This window comes from Bufo bufo, chromosome 1 (assembly GCF_905171765.1).
Source record: "Bufo bufo chromosome 1, aBufBuf1.1, whole genome shotgun sequence".
In the NCBI taxonomy this organism is placed as follows: Eukaryota; Metazoa; Chordata; class Amphibia; order Anura; family Bufonidae; genus Bufo; species Bufo bufo.
In genome coordinates this window covers 441,075,121-441,097,474 of record NC_053389.1, presented here as the reverse complement: position 1 = coordinate 441,097,474, position 22,354 = coordinate 441,075,121, and the positions used below count along the sequence as shown (strand labels likewise).

Here is a 22,354-nt window from a genome sequence, read left to right as displayed (position 1 = left end):
ATGTGTATTTAGAGTGAGACTCGGAAAGTATTACTACCATCATTGCCGCTGACTATACACACACCCATTGGAAAAAGTAAGCTCTGTGATATATCTCAGGACTGTACCAATTGCTGCTATCTGTACTCCATGACTCATCACCTACTCATCATTATCTGCTCAGTAAAGAGAGATGTTATTGTAATTAAACTGGGCCTGGTTATTGCTTCCATCATTTGCCGGCCCTTGCTCCTGTATTCATGCCTTGTAACCTGCCAACCGTTCAACATCATAGCCTCCCCAACTATCACAAGACAGGAGTACCAGAAAGTCATGGAGTGCCCCAAGGGAAGCAAGGATGCACCCTCCATTCACTGTGCACGGCCTGTGGAGCGCCATAGGGAAAACTGCCACTGTGAACTGTGAGTACTACTACCACAACCATCACTCCCATTCTCCACTGTGGCTCGCTGCATATCTGAGCAGTAGGCTCTCTGTCCCCCTATCACCCAAAAACTTCCCTATGATGCACATCACAGGGGCCCACAGGGCTGCTACTGTAGTACTGCCTGTCAGAGATGTTGAAAGGATAATATAATGTTAATAGCATTTTTTAATGTCCCCTAGGGGGGGACGCTAATTGCCGCTTCTTGGTCACCTGACTTTGCAAAAAAATAAAAAAAATTGGCAAAAATGATTGAAAAGTTGAAGGTACTCCAAAACAATACCAATAAAAACTACATCTCGCACCTTGCACAATTCCATCAACAGAAAAATATAAAAGTTATGGGTTCTTTTTTTAACTGCCTCCAGACCGGCCATAGCCCTATAAACATCGTGGTAGTCAACGTTTATCTCTGCAAGGATGTTTCTGACAAGTCAGTTGTCAGTGATAGCAGGGCTCCAAATAGAGAAGGCAGAGACATTTTTGCAGTATACACAGGTGTGCCAGTTAAGCACTGCAGAAGTCAATAAAAAAATCCCATAAACTGCAATAGTATATGATTGTAGTCTATGGTATAAACGATCAAAGGTTTGCATATTTAAATCCCCTAAGGGGACTAAAAATGACAGTAAAAAAATGTTACGTTAAAAAAAAAACACACAAATATTCCCAATTTTACATATAAAAATAAAAAATAAACATAATTGGTATCACCATGCCGCAAATGTCCAAACTATCGAAATGTAAAAATATATCCGGTGTGAGTAAAAAAATTTACATGGAAAAAAATTTAATAAAAAGTGATCAAAGTCATATGTATCACAAAATGGTACAAATAAAAACAAACCCTTACACAGATCTGTAGACAAAAATATATTTTAAAAAAAGTTATTAGCGTCAGAATATGGCGACATAAATCATTTTTTTTCAAAGATTTTTATTCTTTAAATAGTAAAACATAATACAAACTAAGTAAATTTGGTATATTTATAATCATACTTACCCACAGAATAAGGTTGTCATGTAATGTTTAATGTACAGTGAACACTGTAAAAACAAAACCCCAAAAACTATGTTTGGAATTGTGTTTTTTCCCCAATTACATTTTTTTCAATTCTTTTCATGTTTTCGAATACAAGATATGGTACATTAAACAGTGCCATCAAAGAGATGTCTCATTTCAGCAAATTATATTTATCATGTAGAGAAAGTTAAAGGGGTTGTCCGGGTTCAGAGCTGAACCCGGAAAAACCTTTATTTTCACCCAGGTAGCCCCACTGACTTGAGCATCAGAGCAGTCCATGCTCTGATGCTCTCCTTTGCGCTGCGCTAAATCGCGCAGGGCAAAGGCTCTTTTGTTTACAATAACACACTGCCGGGCGGAGGCTTCCGCCAGGCAGTGTGTTCGGTGACGTCACCGGCTCTGATGGGCGGGCTTTAATGCTGCCCTAGCCGTTTTACTGGCTAGAGCAGCGCTATAGGCTGTCCATCAGTGCCGGTGACGTTACCGGGCTCCCTGAGCAGCCGGAAGAAGAGGCTTCAGCGCTCCTGCAAGGGACCCGGTACGTCACCGAGTCTAAGAAAAGTTTACTTCCGGCGAAGAATTTCCTATAAGAAAACAGGGCTTGAGAAACATGTGGAAAAGGTAGGACATGGATGTATGTTATATGTTTGTCTGTCTTGTAGTAATGTAACAAAGTCCTCAAACCAGGACAACCCCTTTAATACAAGCCAATGTATTGTTATTACCCATGTTGCTTCCTTGCTGGCTTTATTCATTTTTCCATCACATTATACACTGCTCCTTTCCATGTTTACAACCACCCTGTAATCCAGCAACAGAGGCCATGCTTGCATACTACAGGAAAAGGCTCTGGCCTCTCTGGTGTCTTTTTCCTATATTGTACAAGCACAGCCACCGGTGATGGATTACAGGGTGGTCATAGCCCCTGGATATGAGTCGTGTATAATGTGATGGAAAAATGAATCAAGCCAGGAAAGGAAGCAATATACAGGTGAAACACGAAATTTTTTAATATCGTGCAAGATTTATTTCAGTAATGCAACTTAAAAGGTAAAACAAACATATGAGATAGACTCATTACATGCAAAGTGAGATATTTCAAGCCTTTATTTGTTATAATTTGGATGATTATGGCTAACAGCTTATAAAACCCCAAAGTCACAATCTCAGGTCCCCTTTGCTCAGGGGATATGGATTATAAGCTGACTAGAGGGTGACACTTTGAGCCTAGAATATTGAACCTTTTCACAAAATTCTAATTTTAAGTTGCATTACTGAAATAAATGAACTTTTGCACGATATTCTAATTTTTCAAGTTTCACCTGTAGATAATGATAATACATTAGTAAGTGCCTTGCACTCCTTCTTCCCCTACCTTCTGACAACATACAAAAGCAGTAGGCCAACTAACCTCTGGAACCTAGCCATCTACCCCTTCTGTCCACAATAGTGAGGAAAGTCCTCCCTTTTCAATAATTTTTAATATTTTTGTTGGGCTGAGTTTGTATGTGTGGTTGGTGCCAAAATATGTAAATCGTTTTTTTATTTTATGTTAATTTTCTATTTAAATTTTCATTAAAATTGTGATGAAAACGAGTCTGAGTCTAACTTTTGCCTATGATCCAAAACATATACATAACCCTTGTACACACATGCCTTTTGGCACACATAATGTCTCTGAATTTACACGAGGCATCCCTTGTTCAGATCCAGAGCAAGCAATAGAATTTGGCAATATTTTATGTTATAGTGTGAACTGTCAAGAATACATGTGCAAAATAGTTTATTGCCAACCATATGATTGGCAGAGGTTCTAAGGATAGGTCAACATTAAAAAAGGATTTTCTTGCCTTGATTTGTGATTGATGGGCTACCCTCATGATAGTTGATTTAGGACAGATTGGTGGTGGTCTGGTACCCCAAATGATTACTTGTTTGTGGCAGTTGTGGGTGCAATAAACTACACAGAGGATGGCGTGAAAAGGAGAAGTCTCCATACACTATGTAGTGGCAGTGAACTCGCAATGCCTTCAATGGGAGGTACAGTATGCCAGTACATCCACTACACAGAGTATGGAGTCTTCGACTTCCAGGTTCTACCACTGTATTGTTTCCACCACAGATCAAATATTCATCACTGATCCAGAGGCTAGCTCATCAATATATAAATGGATGAAAAAACTCCTTTCATATAAACACAGACATATACAGTATGTCAAAATTTGCATACGCTGCAAAATCTACATTGTTTTGCAAACGCATCTTGGTATATGCGAACACACAATACAGTTTATCCTTAAAATTCATAAGGCTATAACTGATGCACTGCATTCTCATTATTCAAAATAATATTTATTATAACAAACGTATACCACCATGTGGCAATGTAATGTGTGTGGGGGCAGTTGGACAACAGAAAAATATTCACAGGCCAAAAGTCACAAAGTTCCGATAGAATAATAATGCCTAAGGCAATAGTCCACTGTGGAATGAGTCCATACTTGAGATCAATATTCTGCTGAAAAAAGCAGCCAAGAGAAATTAAATACAAAGATGGTGTGCTGGCCAACATGAGAAGATTCATCACTCCTGGGGTGGTTGCCCATCACGGAGGCTGTCAAATTGCCCAGACACGGCACCTTCAGGACTCATGAAGTAGTCCGCAAAGGTTTTTCTCACCAGCATAGCGCGGTTGGATGGCCTACCCAAGCCCCAGTTGACATTTTGGTCACCAAAAGCAGACTGTGTCTCCATGTCCATGGTGGTACTGTCATAGTCACGCACATAGTTGTGGAGAACACAGGCAGCTTTAATGACCTCGTCAACTGTGGCCTCATCCAACTGCATTGCACTGGTGAAGACCCTCCACTTACTACTCAACATCCCAAAGGTGCCCTCCACAAAGCATCGTGCCTGGCTCAACCTCATGTTGAAGACTCTCTTTCGGGCATCCAGTCTCCTTCGTGGGTATGGGCGCAGCAGGTTGGTCATCAGCGGAAAAGCCTCATCGGATACCATAACGAATGGGGCTGGATCTGTGGTACCCGGAAGAGGTTGTGGTGGAAGAAGAGTCACCTGGTCTTGCAGTACTTGCCTCCCTAATTCCGATTTTAATAGCACCCGAGAGTCCTCAGTGCTTCCATAGGCGCCGACAGCGATACCAACAAACTTGTACGTGGAATCAGCAACTGCCATCAGGACCACAGAAAAGTACTTCCTGTAGTTGATGTGTCGTGATCCTGAGTGCGGGGGCTGGCGAACACGTAGATGCTTACAGTCGACAGCACCTATGCAATTAGGGAAATTGGCCACAGACTGAAAGCCTGCTGTCACCTGCAACCAAATCTCTGGGGTAGGACTAGGCATTGAAATGGGTTGCAAATACTGCCAGATCACATGGCATGTGGTCCTGACAATTCCGGATATGGTAGATTTACCAACTCGGAATTGGACATGCAACGATGCAAAACTCTCCCCTGTAGCCAAGAATCTGTAAGAGAAAAAAAGAGACGTGTAGGTTAAAAGAAATTCTTGACAATTTGCACCAAATCATTAGTGGAGATGGTCAAGAAGGTCATGACATGTAGATCAACCAAAAAGAAGTTGTAATCGATTGTAATCACCTCAAGGTGATGAGCAGCCTCTCCATTGGCGTGATGGACCTCCTCATGATGGTGTCCTGACGACATAAATGTTCTGACAAAATTTCCAGCAGCCTATCAAAAGCATTAATTGGCATCCGCACAAAATCAAAAAATTTTTGTGGAAAGCTGACAAAAAGAACACAAGAAATAATTAGTTTTTCATGCAATGGATTCCACATGTAACAACATAGACACCTATGGGGGCAAATGGCCACACATTTTTCATTATTAAACAAGTTTTATGAGATTTTTATACTGATGACCTATCCTCAGTATCTGATCTGTGGAGTGAATGGGGCTGAGCGCAATAACAAGCACAGCCACAATACAATGTATTGAACTGTGCTTGGTAAGCTACGAGAAGGCCACGGCGCTCACATGAGCGCCGGTGCCTTCTCAAACAGCTGATCGGCGACGATCCCAAGTGTCGGACCCCCACCAATCTTGAGGATAGGTCATCAGTATAAAAATCTCAGAAAACCCCTTTATAGATGTTGTCTGTCCTAGCAGCTAACAACTTCAATGATCTGAACTTGTATCACTTTGCATGTGATACTCCACTGTTGATTTATAGGGGTTGGCCCATCAGGGACATTGATGGCATATTGCTAGGATTTGCCATCACTGTCAGATAGATGAACCAAAAATAGGTTAAATGAAAAACGCAAAAAGCGACAAGTAACATAAACCTCTCTAGCAAAGCTAGCTCAGCAACATGAAAAGACCTATAACAAAACACTGAGAGTAATTAGCTATAAAAATATATATTTTATTGAAATGCATGTTAAAAAACATCCAAAACGAGATGACAAACGTATAAATACAAAGTGCGGTACACCCCTGGGAGATATACATTATGGGTATGGCATAAAGAGGGATGTAGGAAGAGGATACTAAAATTGTGCCATATAGATTAAGTGCAAAGACAAGCCCTATTATAGAACAGAGGTTGCATCCCTACCCTACCAGATAACTTCAAAATAATATATAGTGTATACAAGTAACCACATACCGTTGTAAAAGTAATATCTCCGCAGGAAGACCGCACACCCAGACGCGCGTTTCGGTGAAAACCTTCCTCTTGGGCAGATAGGTGCGGGCCCCACTCCTGGGACTCTCTCCTATGTCCAGAACGGAAGTCCCAAAATGAACAGAGAGAGGCCGTGCATGTGCAATCACCCTCCGTTCACTGCTTACGGAGTTCCGAAAATAGCAGTGAATGGAGAGGTGGTTGCCCTTGAGTGGTGTGCTCTCCATTCACCACTATGAGACCACTGAAAACAGGGGTGACCGGAGAATGGCAGCACATGTGCAACTGCTCTCTGTTCACTTTGGGGACTCAGTTCTGGAGATAGGAATGGATACCAGAGGTGGGATGCGCACCTATCTGACATTGATGACATATCCTAGAAATATGCCATCAATGTCCCGGATAGGTTAACCAGTTTAACCCCCTAACAGTTTTGCCCGAGCTTTGCTTGGGCAGCAAGATGTGTGTGGGGGAAGAGCTGCATTAAGACCTCATATCGCAGGTCTGAAGAACATAGTGATATGGGCCTGGTGTTTAATAGCAGGCAAACTAAACTTTAAAATAAGACCAGAATCACAGCATTATCTCCTGTACATCGGGAGACATAGCCTTTACAAATCAGGTTGGGAGTTACAGCAGCTGAAACTGAAAACAGTTTTCAATCTTGACCCGATTTCTAAAGGCTACATCTTCTGCTGTAGAGAAGATAATGCCAGCTTTCAAACAAGACCAGGCCAATATCTCTATCTTCTACAGGGCCAGAGAAATGAAGGCTTAAAGCAGCCCTTTCTTCAGCTGGCTGTGATCTCAGCCAGGCTGGAGGAGAGGGGAGCAGTTGGGGAGCTGACATGCTACAGTAGGGTCTAAAAAACATCCTCCCTCATTATAATGATTATCACTAGAAAGGAATCTAATATATTAGCCCTCAAACGGCTGTGTCGTCAGAAAGTAAAAAGGTCCTGGGTCTTGGAATGCAGCGGCACAAAACCAGATATAACAAAAACTACATAAATATGGCTTCATCATAATTGTACTGACCCACAGAATAAAGTTATTGTGTTATTTATACCATACAGAGAACACTGTAAAAATAGATCCCACTAAATAATATTAAAATTTGCCTAAAAAAATAAGTTATGTAAAAGTTTTTTTCCAGTATTAAAACACAAGAAAAACTATATAAATGTGGTATCACTGTAAGGCTACATGCACACGGCCGTTGTTTTGGTCCGCATCCGAGCCGCAGTTTTTGCAGCTTGGATGTGGACCTATTCACTTCAATGGGGCCGCAAAAGATGCAGACAGCACTCCGTGTGCTGTCCGCATCCGTGGCTCAGTTCCATGGACCGCTAAAAAAATATTTAACATGTCCTATTCTTGTCCGCAAATTGTGGAAAGCACACGGACGCCATTCGTGTTTTGCGGATCCGCAAAACACACAACGGTCGTGTGCATATTGCCTAATCGTACTGACCCAGAGAATGAAGGTAACTTCTCAGTTTTACCACATAGGGAATGTGGTAAAAAAAATAAAAATAAAACCTTTGCAGAATGGCTTTTTTTCCCCAATTCCCCCCCCCCCCCCCCCCCCCGTTTGGATTATTTTCCAGCTTCCCATTACATTGTATTAAATAATAAATGGAGCCATTAAAAGGTACAACGTGTCCCTCAAAAAACAAGCCCTATACGGCTGTGTGAACTGAAAAATAAAAAAGTTATGGCTCTGGGAAGGCAGGGAGTGAAAAATGAAAATGCAAAAATGGAAAATCGCAGGGTACTGAAGGGGTTATTTCTATATATTAAAACATTTTTCTCAGCAGTGCGGGCACATATTCTATGAACACGGGACCAACACAGATGCCTTCAGCTACCAAGTGCACATGTAACAAGTCAGCCAGTGTCACAGGTACAAATCTGCTGATAGATGTCCTTTAATACACTATTTCTGAGCCAACCTACATACATTTGATATTGTTTTTCACTGGAGACTTTACACCTTTATTTTGTGCCATTAGATGACAGATATAATATTTAAAAAGTTAAAACTGTGAAAATTATGATCAAAAGTATATTTTTACTTTCTTATAAAAAAAAATTCTATGGTAACATTTTTTTTATTGGATTTTATTTCATTTTTATTTTTTACCACTTAATAGTCACCCAAGGGGACTATAAGGCCTCTTTCACACGGGCGAGATTTCCGCACGGGTGCAATGAATGAAGTGAACGCATTGCAGATGAGCGGTGATTTTCACGCATCACTTGTGCGTTGCGTGAAAATCGCAGCATGCTCTATATTGTGCGTTTTTCACGCAACGCAGGCCCCATAGAAGTGAGTGGGGCTGCGTGAAAATCGCAAGCATCCGCAAGCAAGTGCGGATGCGGTGCGATTTTCACGCACAGTTGCTAGGAGACGATCGGGATGGAGACCCGATCTGTATTATTTTCCCTTATAACATGGTTATAAGGGAAAATAATAGCATTCTTAATACAGAATGCTTAGTACAATAGGGCTGGAGGGGTTTAAAAAAATTTAACTCACCTTAATCCACTTGTTCGCGCAGCCATGGGGTACGGTAAATAGTCGTGGGGTGGTAAGGAAAGGTTTAACTAATTCTGCATTATCAATAGTACAGTGTGTGTACATGAGGAAAACACTATTTCTGGCTATTATATGACTTGTATCTGGAAGTCTTTAGCAGTTTTCCTCTGGGCACACTGAATATCTAGTTTTCGGTTCTCTCAGACATGGTGGGTGGAGACTAGCTCCTATCCATTGCACACAGAAAGTAGAGGAGAATCTGCTTCCTAACCTTCCTACTTTTACTCACTCAAAAGTAGCCCTAGCATCATGGAGGACATTACAGAGAAGTACTGACCTGTATAGTTATTAATAAAGCACTTGTGCTGAGATATAAGCTTCCTATATAGCTGTGCAGTCTGCTTGTCAGCTCCTTCTCAACCTCGCCTTTCCCCATAGACTTGAGTAATATGATCCTCCTGTGGAACTGATCTGTCCTAGACAGGAATAAGGATATGTTGTGCAACATTTCACGTAATGTTTGCCAATAGTGTTACAAAGCGACACGCGATATTCTGTGACAGTCGCAAAAAATCCATACATGTCGGATTTTGTGTCATTGACTTTAATATAAGTCTGGCGCAACATACGACTTGCCTGTGACTTGACTGTGTTTTCACAGCCAAATCTGTTCTAAAATAGTCGCACGACAGCAACTTGCAGACAAGTCGGACAACTTTTCTGCGACACATGTTGTCGTGTAGCCGCACCCTAAGACATTTTTCAAAGTGAAAAGCAATTAGCAAGGGAGGGGGATAGTTAAAAAACTGATAACACGAGAACTAGAAATTAAGCTCTGATAAGACATATTACAAAGTTTCTTGTGGACTCTTCTACTATTGTAAAGTTGTGTGAAAAGTTAGTGGCCATTTTAAGGCTAAAATTACTATGAGATTAAAATGCACTTCAGTCACCCGACTTGTGCACCAACTATATTTACTTCAGACATAAATTTAAAATCTACAAAAAAAAAAAACAACTGACATTTGCAGGAGTTTTTTTTTCAATTTTAACGTGACTGTTGGTGAAGTTGTTGAGTTTTATTTTACATGAATATTAAATGATTACTTTACAATAATCAAGACTATTGTTAGTTTGGGTGAGATTTTAAAGGCTATGTACACCTTCAGAGGCAATTTTGTTTTATGATTGCATTTTACTGTTCTGTCACAAAGGGGTTAAAGGGGTTTCCGGGTTCACAGCTGAACCTGGACATATCCCCATTTTCACCAAGGCGGACCCCCTTGATATGAGCATCGGAGCATTTCATGTTCCGATCCTCTCCCTTGCCATGCGCGATACAGGGCTGTTTGTTTATATTTTTTAGACTTCCGCCTAGCAGTGTTCCTGGTGACGTCACTGGCAATGATGGGCTAAAGCCCACCCATTAGTGCCAGTGACGTGACCGCGCTCACTTCTAGGTGGAAGCTCCAACTAGCTTTACACATGGAGAGCCCGGTACGTCACCGGATCTCCAAAAAAGTATTTGCCCATGCTCATGTTAGAGGGCCTTCATGCTCATGTGTGAATCATGCTTTCACTTTGTGCCATCATCTAATAAACCTTATCTGTAAATTACTAATAGCTCAAAAACACTTATTGCAATTTTCAGACTATAAGACACCCCCCCCCCCTAAATATGGGGAAACATGGCAGTGTGTCTTATAGTCTGAATGCATGTGGGAGGCACACGCTGGCTGTACTCACTTCCCCTGGTCCTTCTTCCAGGTCCCGCTGTGATGTCTTGACCGTGCAGACTGGCAGGACGTAGTGCACGTAGGCGCACACTATGAACTGACGCTGTGCTCGGTCAGTTTAAAGTACACAGAAGGAACCGGAGAAAGTGATGGAGCGGTGAGTCCTGGATCTGCAGCACCATCTGGAGCAAGCAAGGTAATTTTATTATTTTGTTTTTTAAATGTCTTATCTGAGGTCTGATGGGGGCTGGAGGGATCTGCTCTGAGATAGAGTGGGTTCTGGGGTGTGTGAAATGAGGCTAAGTGGGTCCGATCAGAGACTGATGGAGGGTAATCTGAGGCTGATGGGGGCTCTGGGGTCCCATCTGAGGCTGATTGGGGCTGAGGGGTCCGATCAGAGTCTGATCGGGGGCTGATCCAAGGCTAATAGAGGGTGGGGGGTCTAATCTGCTAATTAAGGGTGGGGGGGGGGGTCCTGATCTGAGGCTGATGGAACTTGGGGGTCTGATTTGGAGGTCTGCTCTGTGGTCTGATGAAAAAAATCTTATTTTCCTCCTCCAAATCCTAGGTGCGTCTTATAGTCCGTAAAATGCATTATTTAAGCCACATTCTTATCAGTAAGATAAAATTGAACTATAACGAGTGTTTATAAAGTCAGAGATCAGAGATAAGGAGCTGAGCTACCAGACAGGAAACAGTAAAAATACAGAGCCTTCTACTAGAGAATCTCAAGGCTGTACAGAGAAAGGGGCTCCAAATTTTTAATAAGCACTAATTGAAAAAAAAAATTTTAGCTCAAAAGGAGTACATAGCCTTTAACCACCTCCGGACCGCCTAACGCAGGATCGCGTTCCGGAGGTGGCAGCCCTGCGCACAGTCACGCATATATGCGTCATCTCACGAGACGTGAGATTTCCTGTGAACGCGCGCACACAGGCGCGCGCGCTCACAGGAACGGAAGGTAAGAGAGTGGATCTCCAGCCTGCCAGCGGCGATCGTTCGCTGGCAGGCTGGAGATGTGATTTTTTTTAACCCCTAACAGGTATATTAGACGCTGTTTTGATAACAGCGTCTAATATACCTGCTACCTGGTCCTCTGGTGGTCCCCTTTGTTTGGATCGACCACCAGAGGACACAGGTAGCTCAGTAATATGTTGCACCAAGCACCACTACACTACACTCCCCCCCCTGTCACTTATTAACTCCTTATTCACCCTTAATCACCCCATATAGACTCCCTGATCACCCCCCTGTCATTGATTACCCCCCTGTCATTGATCACCCCCCTGTAAAGCTCCATTCAGATGTCCGCATGATTTTTACGGATCCACTGATAGATGGATCGGATCCGCAAAACGCATACGGACGTCTGAATGGAGCCTTACAGGGGCGTGATCAATGACTGTGGTGATCACCCCATATAGACTCCCTGATCACCCCCCTGTCATTGATTACCCCCCTGTCATTGATCACCCCCCTGTAAAGCTCCATTCAGATGTCTGCATGATTTTTACGGATCCACTGATAGATGGATCGGATCCGCAAAACGCATACGGACGTCTGAATGGAGCCTTACAGGGGCGTGATCAATGACTGTGGTGATCACCCCATATAGACTCCCTGATCATCCCCCTGTCATTGATTACCCCCCTGTAAAGCTCCATTCAGACGTCCGCATGATTTTTACGGATCCACTGATAGATGGATCGGATCCGCAAAACGCATACGGACGTCTGAATGGAGCCTTACAGGGGCATGATCAATGACTGTGGTGATCACCCCATATAGACTCCCTGATCACCCCCCTGTCATTGATCACCCCCCTGTAAAGCTCCATTCAGATGTCCGCATGATTTTTACGGATCCACTGATAGATGGATCGGATCCGCAAAACGCATACGGACGTCTGAATGCAGCCTTACAGGGGCGTGATCAATGACTGTGGTGATCACCCCATATAGACTCCCTGATCACCCCCCTGTCATTGATTACCCCCCTGTCATTGATCACCCCCCTGTAAAGCTCCATTCAGATGTCCGCATGATTTTTACGGATCCACTGATAGATGGATCGGATCCGCAAAACACATACAGGCGTCTCCCTGGAGCCTTCCGGGGGGGTGATCACCCCATATAGACTCCCTGATCACCCCCCTGTCATTGATCACCCCCCCTGTCATTGATCACCCCCCCTGTCAGGCTGCATTCAGATGTCCGTATGATTTTTACGGATCCACGGATACATGGATCGGATCCGCAAAACACATACGGACATCTGAATGGAGCCTTATAGGGGGGTGATCAATGACAGGGGGGTGATCACCCCATATAGACTCCCTGATCACCCCCCTGTCATTGATCACCCCCCTGTCATTGATCACCCCTCTGTAAGGCTCCATTCAGAAAAAAATTTGGCCCAAGTTAGCGGAAATTATTATTTTTTTCTTACAAAGTCTCATATTCCACTAACTTGTGTCAAAAAATAAAATCTCACATAAACTCCCCATACCCCTCACGGGATCCAAATGCGTAAAATTTTTTAGACATTTATATTCCAGACTTCTTCTCACGCTTTAGGGCCCTTAGAATGCCAGGGCAGTATAAATACCCCACATGTGACCCCATTTCGGAAAGAAGACACCCCCAGGTATTCCGTGAGGGGCATATTGAGTCCATGAAAGATTGAAATTTTTGTCCCAAGTTAGCGGAAAGGGAGACTTTGTGAGAAAAAACTAAATAAAATCAATTTCCGCTAACTTGTGCCAAAAAAAAAAAAATTCCATGAACTCGCCATGCCCCTCATTGAATACCTTGGGGTGTCTTCTTTCAAAAATGGGGTCACATGTGGGGTATTTATACTGCTCTGGCATTTTAGAGGCAACAAAGCGTGAGAAGAAGTCTGGGATCCAAATGTCTAAAAATGCCCTCATAAAAGGAATGTGGGCCCCTTTGCCCACCTAGGCTGCAAAAAAGTGCCACACATGTGGTATCGCCGTATTCAGGAGAAGTTGGGGAATGTGTTTTGGGGTGTCATTTTACATATACCCATGCTGGGTGAGATAAATATCTTGGTCAAATGCCAACTTTCTAAAAAAAAAAATGGGAAAAGTTGTCTTTTGCCAAGATATTTCTCTCACCCAGCATGAGTATATGTAAAAAGACACCCCAAAACACATTGCCCAACTTCTCCTGAATACGGCGATACCACATGTGTGACACTTTTTTGCAGCCTAGGTGAGCAAAGGGGCCCACATTCCAAAGAGCACCTTTAGGATTTCACAGGTCATTTACCTACTTACCACACATTAGGGCCCCTGGAAAATGCCAGGGCAGTATAACTACCCCACAAGTGACCCCATTTTGGAAAGAAGACACCCCAAGGTATTCCGTGAGGGGCATGGCGAGTTCCTAGAATTTTTTATTTTTTGTCACAAGTTAGTGGAAAATGATGATTTATTTTATTTTTATTTTTTCTTACAAAGTCTCATATTCCACTAACTTGTGACAAAAAATAAAAACTTCCATGAACTCACTATGCCCATCAGCGAATACCTTGGGGTGTCTTCTTTCCAAAATGGGGTCACTTGTGGGGTAGTTATACTGCCCTGGCATTCTAGGGGCCCAAATGTGTGGTAAGGAGTTTGAAATCAAATTCTGTAAAAAATGACCAGTGAAATCCGAAAGGTGCTCTTTGGAATATGGGCCCCTTTGCCCACCTAGGCTGCAAAAAAGTGTCACACATGTGGTATCTCCGTATTCAGGAGAAGTTGGGGAATGTGTTTTGGGGTGTCATTTTACATATACCCATGCTGGGTGAGAGAAATATCTTGGCAAAAGACAACTTTTCACATTTTTTTATACAAAGTTGGCATTTGACCAAGATATTTATCTCACCCAGCATGGGTATATGTAAAATGACACCCCAAAACACATTCCCCAACTTCTCCTGAATACGGAGATACCACATGTGTGACACTTTTTTGCAGCCTAGGTGGGCAAAGGGGCCCAAATTCCAACGAGCACCTTTCGGATTTCACTGGCCATTTTTTACAGAATTTGATTTCAAACTCCTTACCACACATTTGGGCCCCTAGAATGCCAGGGCAGTATAACTACCCCACAAGTGACCCCATTTTGGAAAGAAGACACCCCAAGGTATTCCGTGAGGGGCATGGCGAGTTCCTAGAATTTTTTCTTTTTTGTCACAAGTTAGTGGAAAATTGTCACCGGGTTCCGAAGGTGCACTCGGTCTCCCATTGCCCGCAGAACTGTTGCTTAGCTTTTGGAATGAGGTTCTGTGTTTGACCTCATTCCCAGGGCGGCTTTACTAGCTGGGTGGCTCCCTGCTCCTAGTCTGCCTTGAGCGCCGAGCTGATCACTCGGTGCTCGACTGGTTGGTCTGACGGTCATGTGACGCTGGCCACGTCACATGACCCTCACTCCCCACTATAAATACAGGCAGCCTGCTGGCTACAGGTTGCCTGTTAATTTCTAGGTTCCTGGCTATTTGTTGGACTGCTGAATACTTACCTGATCCTGTTCCTGACCATCCTCTTGCCTGCTCCTCTTGTACTGCGCTTCCGTCCTGGTATTGTGACCTCGGCTCCCACCTGACTACTCTCTTAGGACTCCTCTTGTACTTCTCTGCTCTCCTGGTATTTATGACCCCGGCTTCTCCTGACAATTCTCTGCTTGCTCCATTTGTACTTTGCAGCTTTCCTGGTATTGACTCGGTCCGTTCACGTCCTGTTGTTTGTCTGTCTGTCATCCCTGCACTTACTCCAAGTTAGGGATTGCCGTCCAGTTGTCCCCTGTCATTAGGACTCGCGAGGCAAGTAGGCAGGGCCAGGGGTAAGGGTGGAGCGCAGTGGTCACTTCCCTCCCCCCTGTGTGTGTGTACGCGACCGTTACAGATTAACAGGCCCAATAACCACTGTATTATGAATCCTCTGGTGACCCTGACTGACCATGTCTCTAATCTGACGCAGAGGGTGCAGGAGTTAGGGGAAAAACTCAGTTCTTTTGAGTTAGGGCAAGGTTCTTCCACTCCTCAGGCCTCCAGTCCGCATTTTGAGCCCCAGATTAAGCTCCCAGAACCCTTTTCTGGAGACTGGAGGAAGTTTCTCTTTTTTTTTAGGAGAGTTGCCAACTTTACTTCCGTTTGCGCCCCGTGTCCTCTGGCCACGAGAGTCAACGCGTGGGCATTATCATTTTCCGATTACAGGGTGATCTCCAGGACTGGGCGTTCTCTTTACCTGCTGGCACCAGTTGTTTATATTCTGTGGAGGGGTTCTTTCAGGCCCTAGGTACCCTCTATGATGAACCAGACAGGGCTCTAGTAGCCGAGACGGCTCTAAAGGCTCTGGTTCAGGGCAATTTACCAGCGGAGGATTATTGCACCCAATTCAGAAGGTGGTGTGTCCCCTCAGGATGGAACGAACCAGCCCTGAAGAGTCAGTTGAGGTCAGGTCTGTCTGATAAATTAAAGGATCTTCTGGTCAGTTATCAACTTCCAGAGACCTTAGAGGAGATGATGACCCTTGTTGTCCGACTTGACCGACGGGTTAGAGAGAGACGACAGGAACAACAGTTCTCTTCCCAGATGGTGGTCCAGCCAGAGGCCTATCCCAGAGACAATGCTGAGGTCCCCACCGAGGAACCCATGCAGGTTGGCATGACCCGAGGGAATCTTCGCCGCAGACGTGGAGAATGCTTTTACTGTGGAGATCCTGACCATTGGATCAACCAGTGTCCTAAGAAGGTCCTCTCTGTCAAGTCTCCTAAGACAAGGCAACCTAAAGACCAGGTACACCCTGAATTTTCTAAATGTAAGCTTTCGGTACCCATTACAATTTCTCTGGGAGTAGATAAATGGCCGGGTAAGGCCTTTATTGATTCTGGCTCAGCGGCTAGCTTTATTGACTCTGAGTATGCTGTAAGATTGGGTATTCCTATGTTTGCCTTACCAACTCCTATCCATGTCATGGCTATTGATGCTACTCCTCTTATTGGTGGTACGGTGAGCTTATGTACCTCGGAGATTTCTCTAACCGTGGGTGTGTGCCACTCAGAGAGATGTTCGCTTCTAGTCCTGGAGAACCTACCTGCTGAGGTGGTACTAGGGTTGCCTTGGCTCCGACTACATAACCCCACTAAAGATTGGTCCAATGGGGAGTTGGTGAGATGGGGGCCTAAGTGTGACTCGTGCTTGTCCGTGGTACAGGCTGGGGTCTCAGTAAAGTCTGATACTTTACCCTCTGTTGTTAAAGAATATTCTGATGTATTCTCATCACCAACCCCGGAGGTTCTACCCCCCCATAGACCTTATGATTGTACCATAGAGTTAGTAGAGGGGGCCAAGTTTCCTAAAGGACGAATTTATAATCTTTCTATGCCCGAACGCAAGGCCATGGAAGATTATATTAAGGAGAGCCTTGGTAAAGGGCATATTAGACCTTCTGTCTCTCCTATGGGGGCGATGTTTTTCTTCGTTAAGAAAAAAGATGGTGATCTTAGGCCATGTATCGATTACTGGAGATTAAATAAAATCACTGTCCAGAATAGATACTCCCTCCCATTGATTCCGGATTTATTTAACCAGGTTCTGGGGGCAACCTGGTTTTCCAAAATTGACCTGAAAGGGGCATACAATCTAATCTGAATCAAGGAGGGAGACGAATGGAAGACAGCGTTCAATACTCCGGTAGGACATTTTGAATATCTAGTGATGCCTTTTGGACTCAGCAATGCCCCAGCTGTGTTCCAAAACTTCATGAATGACATTCTTAGGGAGTACTTAGGTAAATTTGTTATTGTCTATCTTGACGACATTTTGATATTCTCTCCTGACTTCGAATCCCATGTGTCTCATGTTAAACAAGTATTAGAGGTGTTGAGGGAGAATCAGCTATCCGCTAAACAAGAGAAATGTGTCTTTGGTGTACAGGAGATTCTGTTTCTAGGGCATGTTCTGACTCCTCACGCCTTCAAGATGGATCCTGGTAAGGTACTAGCAATTAAGGAATGGGTAAGACCTTCATCCTTAAAGGCCTTACAACGGTTCTTAGGTTTCGCCAATTACTATCGTAAATTTATTATGAATTTTTCCGTAATTGCTAAACCGTTGACCGACCTTACTAAGAAAGGGGCGGATTTGGAGAATTGGTCTACTGAGGCCATTTCTTCATTTGAAAAATTAAAAGAAGCATTTAGTAGCGCTCCCATTCTGATCCAGCCTGATCAGGAGAGACCTTTTATTGTGGAGGTGGATGCGTCCGAGGACGGCGTAGGAGCAGTCCTTTCACAAGGTCCTGCTAGCCTCACTAATCTGAGACCATGTGCCTTCTTCTCCAGGAAATTCTCTCCAACGGAGAGAAACTACGACATAGGGAATAGGGAGCTGCTGGCCATTAAATGGGCATTTGAGGAGTGGAGGCATTTCCTGGAGGGGGCAAGACATTGTGTAACTGTTGTCACTGACCATAAAAACCTTATGTTTCTCGAGTCTGCTAAGAGGTTGAATCCCCGTCAAGCCAGATGGGCTCTGTTTTTTACTCGTTTTGATTTTTCCATCACGTTCAGGCCGGGAAGTAAAAATGTGAAGGCGGACGCATTATCTCGGAGCTTCCAGGCTTTTCAACCTACTGAGGTACCACCTGAATCCATCCTACCAGCAAAAATCTTCTTAGCCGCTCTTACCCAGGATATCTCGGCTCGCATTAGGTCTGAACAACATCTGGCACCGGTATCCACCCCAACAGATAAGTTGTTTGTTCCCGTACAATTTCGTCTCCAGCTGTTGGGTGAGTGTCACGATTCTGCCTTTTGTGGACATCCGGGTGTTGAGGGCACTAAGGATCTGGTTTCTAGATCTTATTGGTGGCCCACTCTAACTAGGGATGTCAAGTCCTACGTGTCAGCCTGTGAGGTTTGTGCCAGGTCCAAGACACCTAGGACTCGCCCTGCTGGTAACCTACGACCCCTACCCATTCCCAGTAGACCCTGGTCCCATATCTCGATGGACTTTATAACTGACCTACCGCTGGCGGAGGGTAAGACTGTGGTTTGGGTAGTGGTCGATAGGTTTAGCAAGATGGTTCATTTCATTCCCCTGTCTAAACTTCCGAATGCTAAAACCCTGGCATCTATTTTTGTGAGAGAGATTGTTCGTTTACATGGCATCCCGGAAAATATTGTTTCTGACAGGGGTGTGCAGTTTGTGTCCAAATTCTGGAGGGCCTTCTGTCAAAGATGTAAAATTTCATTGTCTTTTTCTTCTGCCTACCATCCTGAGAGTAATGGGCAGACTGAACGCCTTAATCAGTCTGTGGAACAATTCTTGAGGTTGTATGTTGCTGATGACCAGCAATTATGGGTCAAATTTCTTCCGTTGGCTGAATTTGCTTTGAATAACCGTGTCAATTCTTCTGCTGGGGTCTCCCCTTTCTTCTGTAACCATGGTTTTCATCCCCGTTTTCATTCTGGGTCGTCCGTCTCCTCCTCTAACCCTGAAGCGGATAAACTCTCCTCCGAACTGTGCACAGTTTGGGCCCGGGTTCAATCGAACCTAGAAAAGGCTCAATGTTCTCAAAAACTCAAGGCCGATAGGAGACGTTCAAGGGGGGTAAACTTTCAGGTTGGGGATAAAGTATGGTTGTCCTCCAAGAATCTATCTCTCAAGGTAACTTCTAAAAAATTTGCTCCTCGTTTTATTGGACCATATAAGATCACGGAAGTGATTAACCCAGTATCTTTTAGGTTGGAGCTGCCTGAGTCATTCCACATTCATAATGTGTTCCATAAATCTTTTCTTAAAAAATATTTTGAACCGGTAGTACCATCAAAAGCCTCACCTCCGCGGGTTCTTGTTAATGATGCTGTCGAGTATGTGGTGTCTAAAATAGTGGATGTCAGGAAGGTGCGTAATTCCTTGCAGTACCTGATTCACTGGAAGGGGTATGGACCTGAAGAGAGATCTTGGGTACCTGCCAGGGAGGTTCATGCTCCTAGACTTGTTCGTAAATTTCATTTAGAACACCCTGAAAAGCCATCGCCTGAAGTCTTGGGTCCGGTGGCCCCTCGTAAAAGGGGGGGTACTGTCACGGGGTTCCGAAGGTGCACTCGGTCCCCCATTGCCTGCAGAACTGTTGCTTAGCTTTTGGAATGAGGTTCTGTGTTTGACCTCATTCCCAGGGCGGCTTTACTAGCTGGGTGGCTCCCTGCTCCTAGTCTGCCTTGAGCGCCGAGCTGATCACTCGGTGCTCGACTGGTTGGTCTGACGGTCATGTGACGCTGGCCACGTCACATGACCCTCACTCCCCACTATAAATACAGGCAGCCTGCTGGCTACAGGTTGCCTGTTAATTTCTAGGTTCCTGGCTATTTGTTGGACTGCTGAATACTTACCTGATCCTGTTCCTGACCATCCTCTTGCCTGCTCCTCTTGTACTGCGCTTCCGTCCTGGTATTGTGACCTCGGCTCCCACCTGACTACTCTCTTAGGACTCCTCTTGTACTTCTCTGCTCTCCTGGTATTTATGACCCCGACTTCTCCTGACAATTCTCTGCTTGCTCCATTTGTACTTTGCAGCTTTCCTGGTATTGACTCGGTCCGTTCACGTCCTGTTGTTTGTCTGTCTGTCATCCCTGCACTTACTCCAAGTTAGGGATTGCCGTCCAGTTGTCCCCTGTCATTAGGACTCGCGAGGCAAGTAGGCAGGGCCAGGGGTAAGGGTGGAGCGCAGTGGTCACTTCCCTCCCCCCTGTGTGTGTGTACGCGACCGTTACAAAAATGATGATTTTTTTTTTCTTACAAAGTCTCATATTCCACTAACTTGTGACAAAAAATAAAAACTTCCATGAACTCACTATGCCCATCAGCGAATACCTTGGGGTGTCTTCTTTCCAAAATGGGGTCACTTGTGGGGTAGTTATACTGCCCTGGCATTCTAGGGGCCCAAATGTGTGGTAAGGAGTTTGAAATCAAATTCTGTAAAAAATGACCAGTAAAATCCGAAAGGTGCTCTTTGGAATATGGGCCCCTTTGCCCACCTAGGCTGCAAAAAAGTGTCACACATTTGGTATCTCCGTATTCAGGAGAAGTTGGGGAATGTGTTTTGGGGTGTCATTTTACATATACCCATGCTGGGTGAGAGAAATATCTTGGCAAAAGACAACTTTTCCCATTTTTTTATACAAAGTTGGCATTTGACCAAGATATTTATCTCACCCAGCATGGGTATATGTAAAATGACACCCCAAAACACATTCCCCAACTTCTCCTGAATACGGAGATACAACATGTGTGACACTTTTTTGCAGCCTAGGTGGGCAAAGGGACCCACATTCCAAAGAGCACCTTTCGGATTTCACTGGCCATTTTTTACAGAATTTGATTTCAAACTCCTTACCACACATTTGGGCCCCTAGAATGCCAGGGCAGTATAACTACCCCACAAGTGACCCCATTTTGGAAAGAAGACACCCCAAGGTATTCGCTGATGGGCATAGTGAGTTCATGGAAGTTTTTATTTTTTGTCACAAGTTAGTGGAATATGAGACTTTGTAAGAAAAAATAAATAAAAAAAATCATCATTTTCCGCTAACTTGTGACAAAAAATAAAAAGTTCTATGAACTCACCATACCCATCAGCGAATACCTTAGGGTGTCTAATTTCCGAAATGGGGTTATTTGTGGGGTGTTTGTACTGTCTGGCCATTGTAGAACCTCAGGAAACATGACAGGTGCTCAGAAAGTCAGAGCTGCTTCAAAAAGCGGAAATTCACATTTTTGTACCATAGTTTGTAAACGCTATAACTTTTACCCAAACCATTTTTTTTTTTTACCCAAACATTTTTTTTTTATCAAAGACATGTAGAACAATAAATTTAGAGCAAAATTTATATATGGATCTCGTTTTTTTTGCAAAATTTTACAACTGAAAGTGAAAAATGGCATTTTTTTGCAAATAAATTGTTAAATTTCGATTAATAACAAAAAAAGTAAAAATGTCAGCACCAATGAAATGCCACCAAATGAAAGCTCTATTAGTGAGAAGAAAAGGAGGTAAAATTCATTTGGGTGGTAAGTTGCATGACCGAGCAATAAACGGTGAAAGTAGTGTAGGTCAGAAGTGTAAAAAGTGGCCTGGTCTTTCAGGGTGTTTAAGCTATAGGGGCTGAGGTGGTTAAGGATATGTACCTTCGTAATTCGCTGTATAGCTGTCCAATATGGCCCCTTTCATAGCGCAAACGATTTATTGGGTGGACCCAATAGCGGCGACGACGTTGGCGACGTCTTGCTTCTTCCTGTTAAAACACAATTTTTAAGAAATACATTATTTCTGAGAAAGGTTTTCATTTTAGAATTAACAGTAAGCTCATTTTAGCCGACCTACCTCCCGCCAGCGCCGTCGCCGAACAACATTGATGATTATTTTCATCAACAGTCGCATTTCCGACAAGCGAACCTTGACTGTCCGATCCTGGCGTCCTCGGGAGGTACCGGGATCAGCCATAATACTGATCTAATGGGTTATTGTGGAAACCAAATACAAATTGCCCAAAAACGGCACTGGGAAGAGAAGGGGTGCAAGGTGAGGTAGGTTGTACAATCTTCAATGGGCTTGGCTTTGAAAATCCGTAACAAAAACACATCTAAGCAGATTCCGCATCAGTTACTATTTAGCACACCAAAAGACTCAGTGTGAATATTCCCTTAGGCAAGGGTTAGGCGTTTCATTTCTGTTCCCTTCTCTTTGCCTATTAGGTGTTTAATGGGAAAGATTGTTGATGTGTAGGGTGCTGTCCATACTACATAAAGCTTTCATCACTTCACACTGTGGCGCCGCCTCTGCACACAGGAATAACGCGCTCTATGTCTTCAGCGCTGTGCGAGGTGACCACGGCCATTTCCTGGTGCCAGGTCACACAATCAAACACCGACGTGCTCGCGCT

At 43.9% G+C, this 22,354-nt stretch overlaps 1 protein-coding gene across 1 annotated transcript; it reads right to left on the bottom strand.

Annotated features, from left to right (window-relative positions):
- Window positions 1-2,679: 2,679 nt before the first annotated feature.
- On the bottom strand, window positions 2,680-22,317 carry LOC120979109 (protein ANTAGONIST OF LIKE HETEROCHROMATIN PROTEIN 1-like). The gene is made up of 4 exons (XM_040407658.1): window positions 21,796-22,317; window positions 21,600-21,706; window positions 5,072-5,218; window positions 2,680-4,938 (listed from the first exon to the last, which is right to left on the bottom strand). The coding sequence occupies exons 1-4, from the start codon at window positions 21,913-21,915 to the stop codon at window positions 4,032-4,034; spliced, it is 1,281 nt and encodes a 426-aa protein (XP_040263592.1). The 5' UTR covers window positions 21,916-22,317; the 3' UTR covers window positions 2,680-4,031.
- Between the last annotated feature and the right edge of the window lie 37 nt (window positions 22,318-22,354).

Excerpts from the sequence above, each read along its gene's own strand:
- LOC120979109 (XM_040407658.1), bottom strand. The coding sequence starts at position 21,915 with ATGGCTGATCCCGGTACCTCCCGAGGACGCCAGGATCGGACAGTCAAG. Across the intron at positions 21,707-21,795 it reads GGCGACGGCGCTGGCGGGAG|GAAGAAGCAAGACGTCGCCA; the intron begins GTAGGTCGGCTA and ends GTGTTTTAACAG. Across the intron at positions 4,939-5,071 it reads AGGCTGCTCATCACCTTGAG|ATTCTTGGCTACAGGGGAGA; the intron begins GTGATTACAATC and ends TTTCTCTTACAG.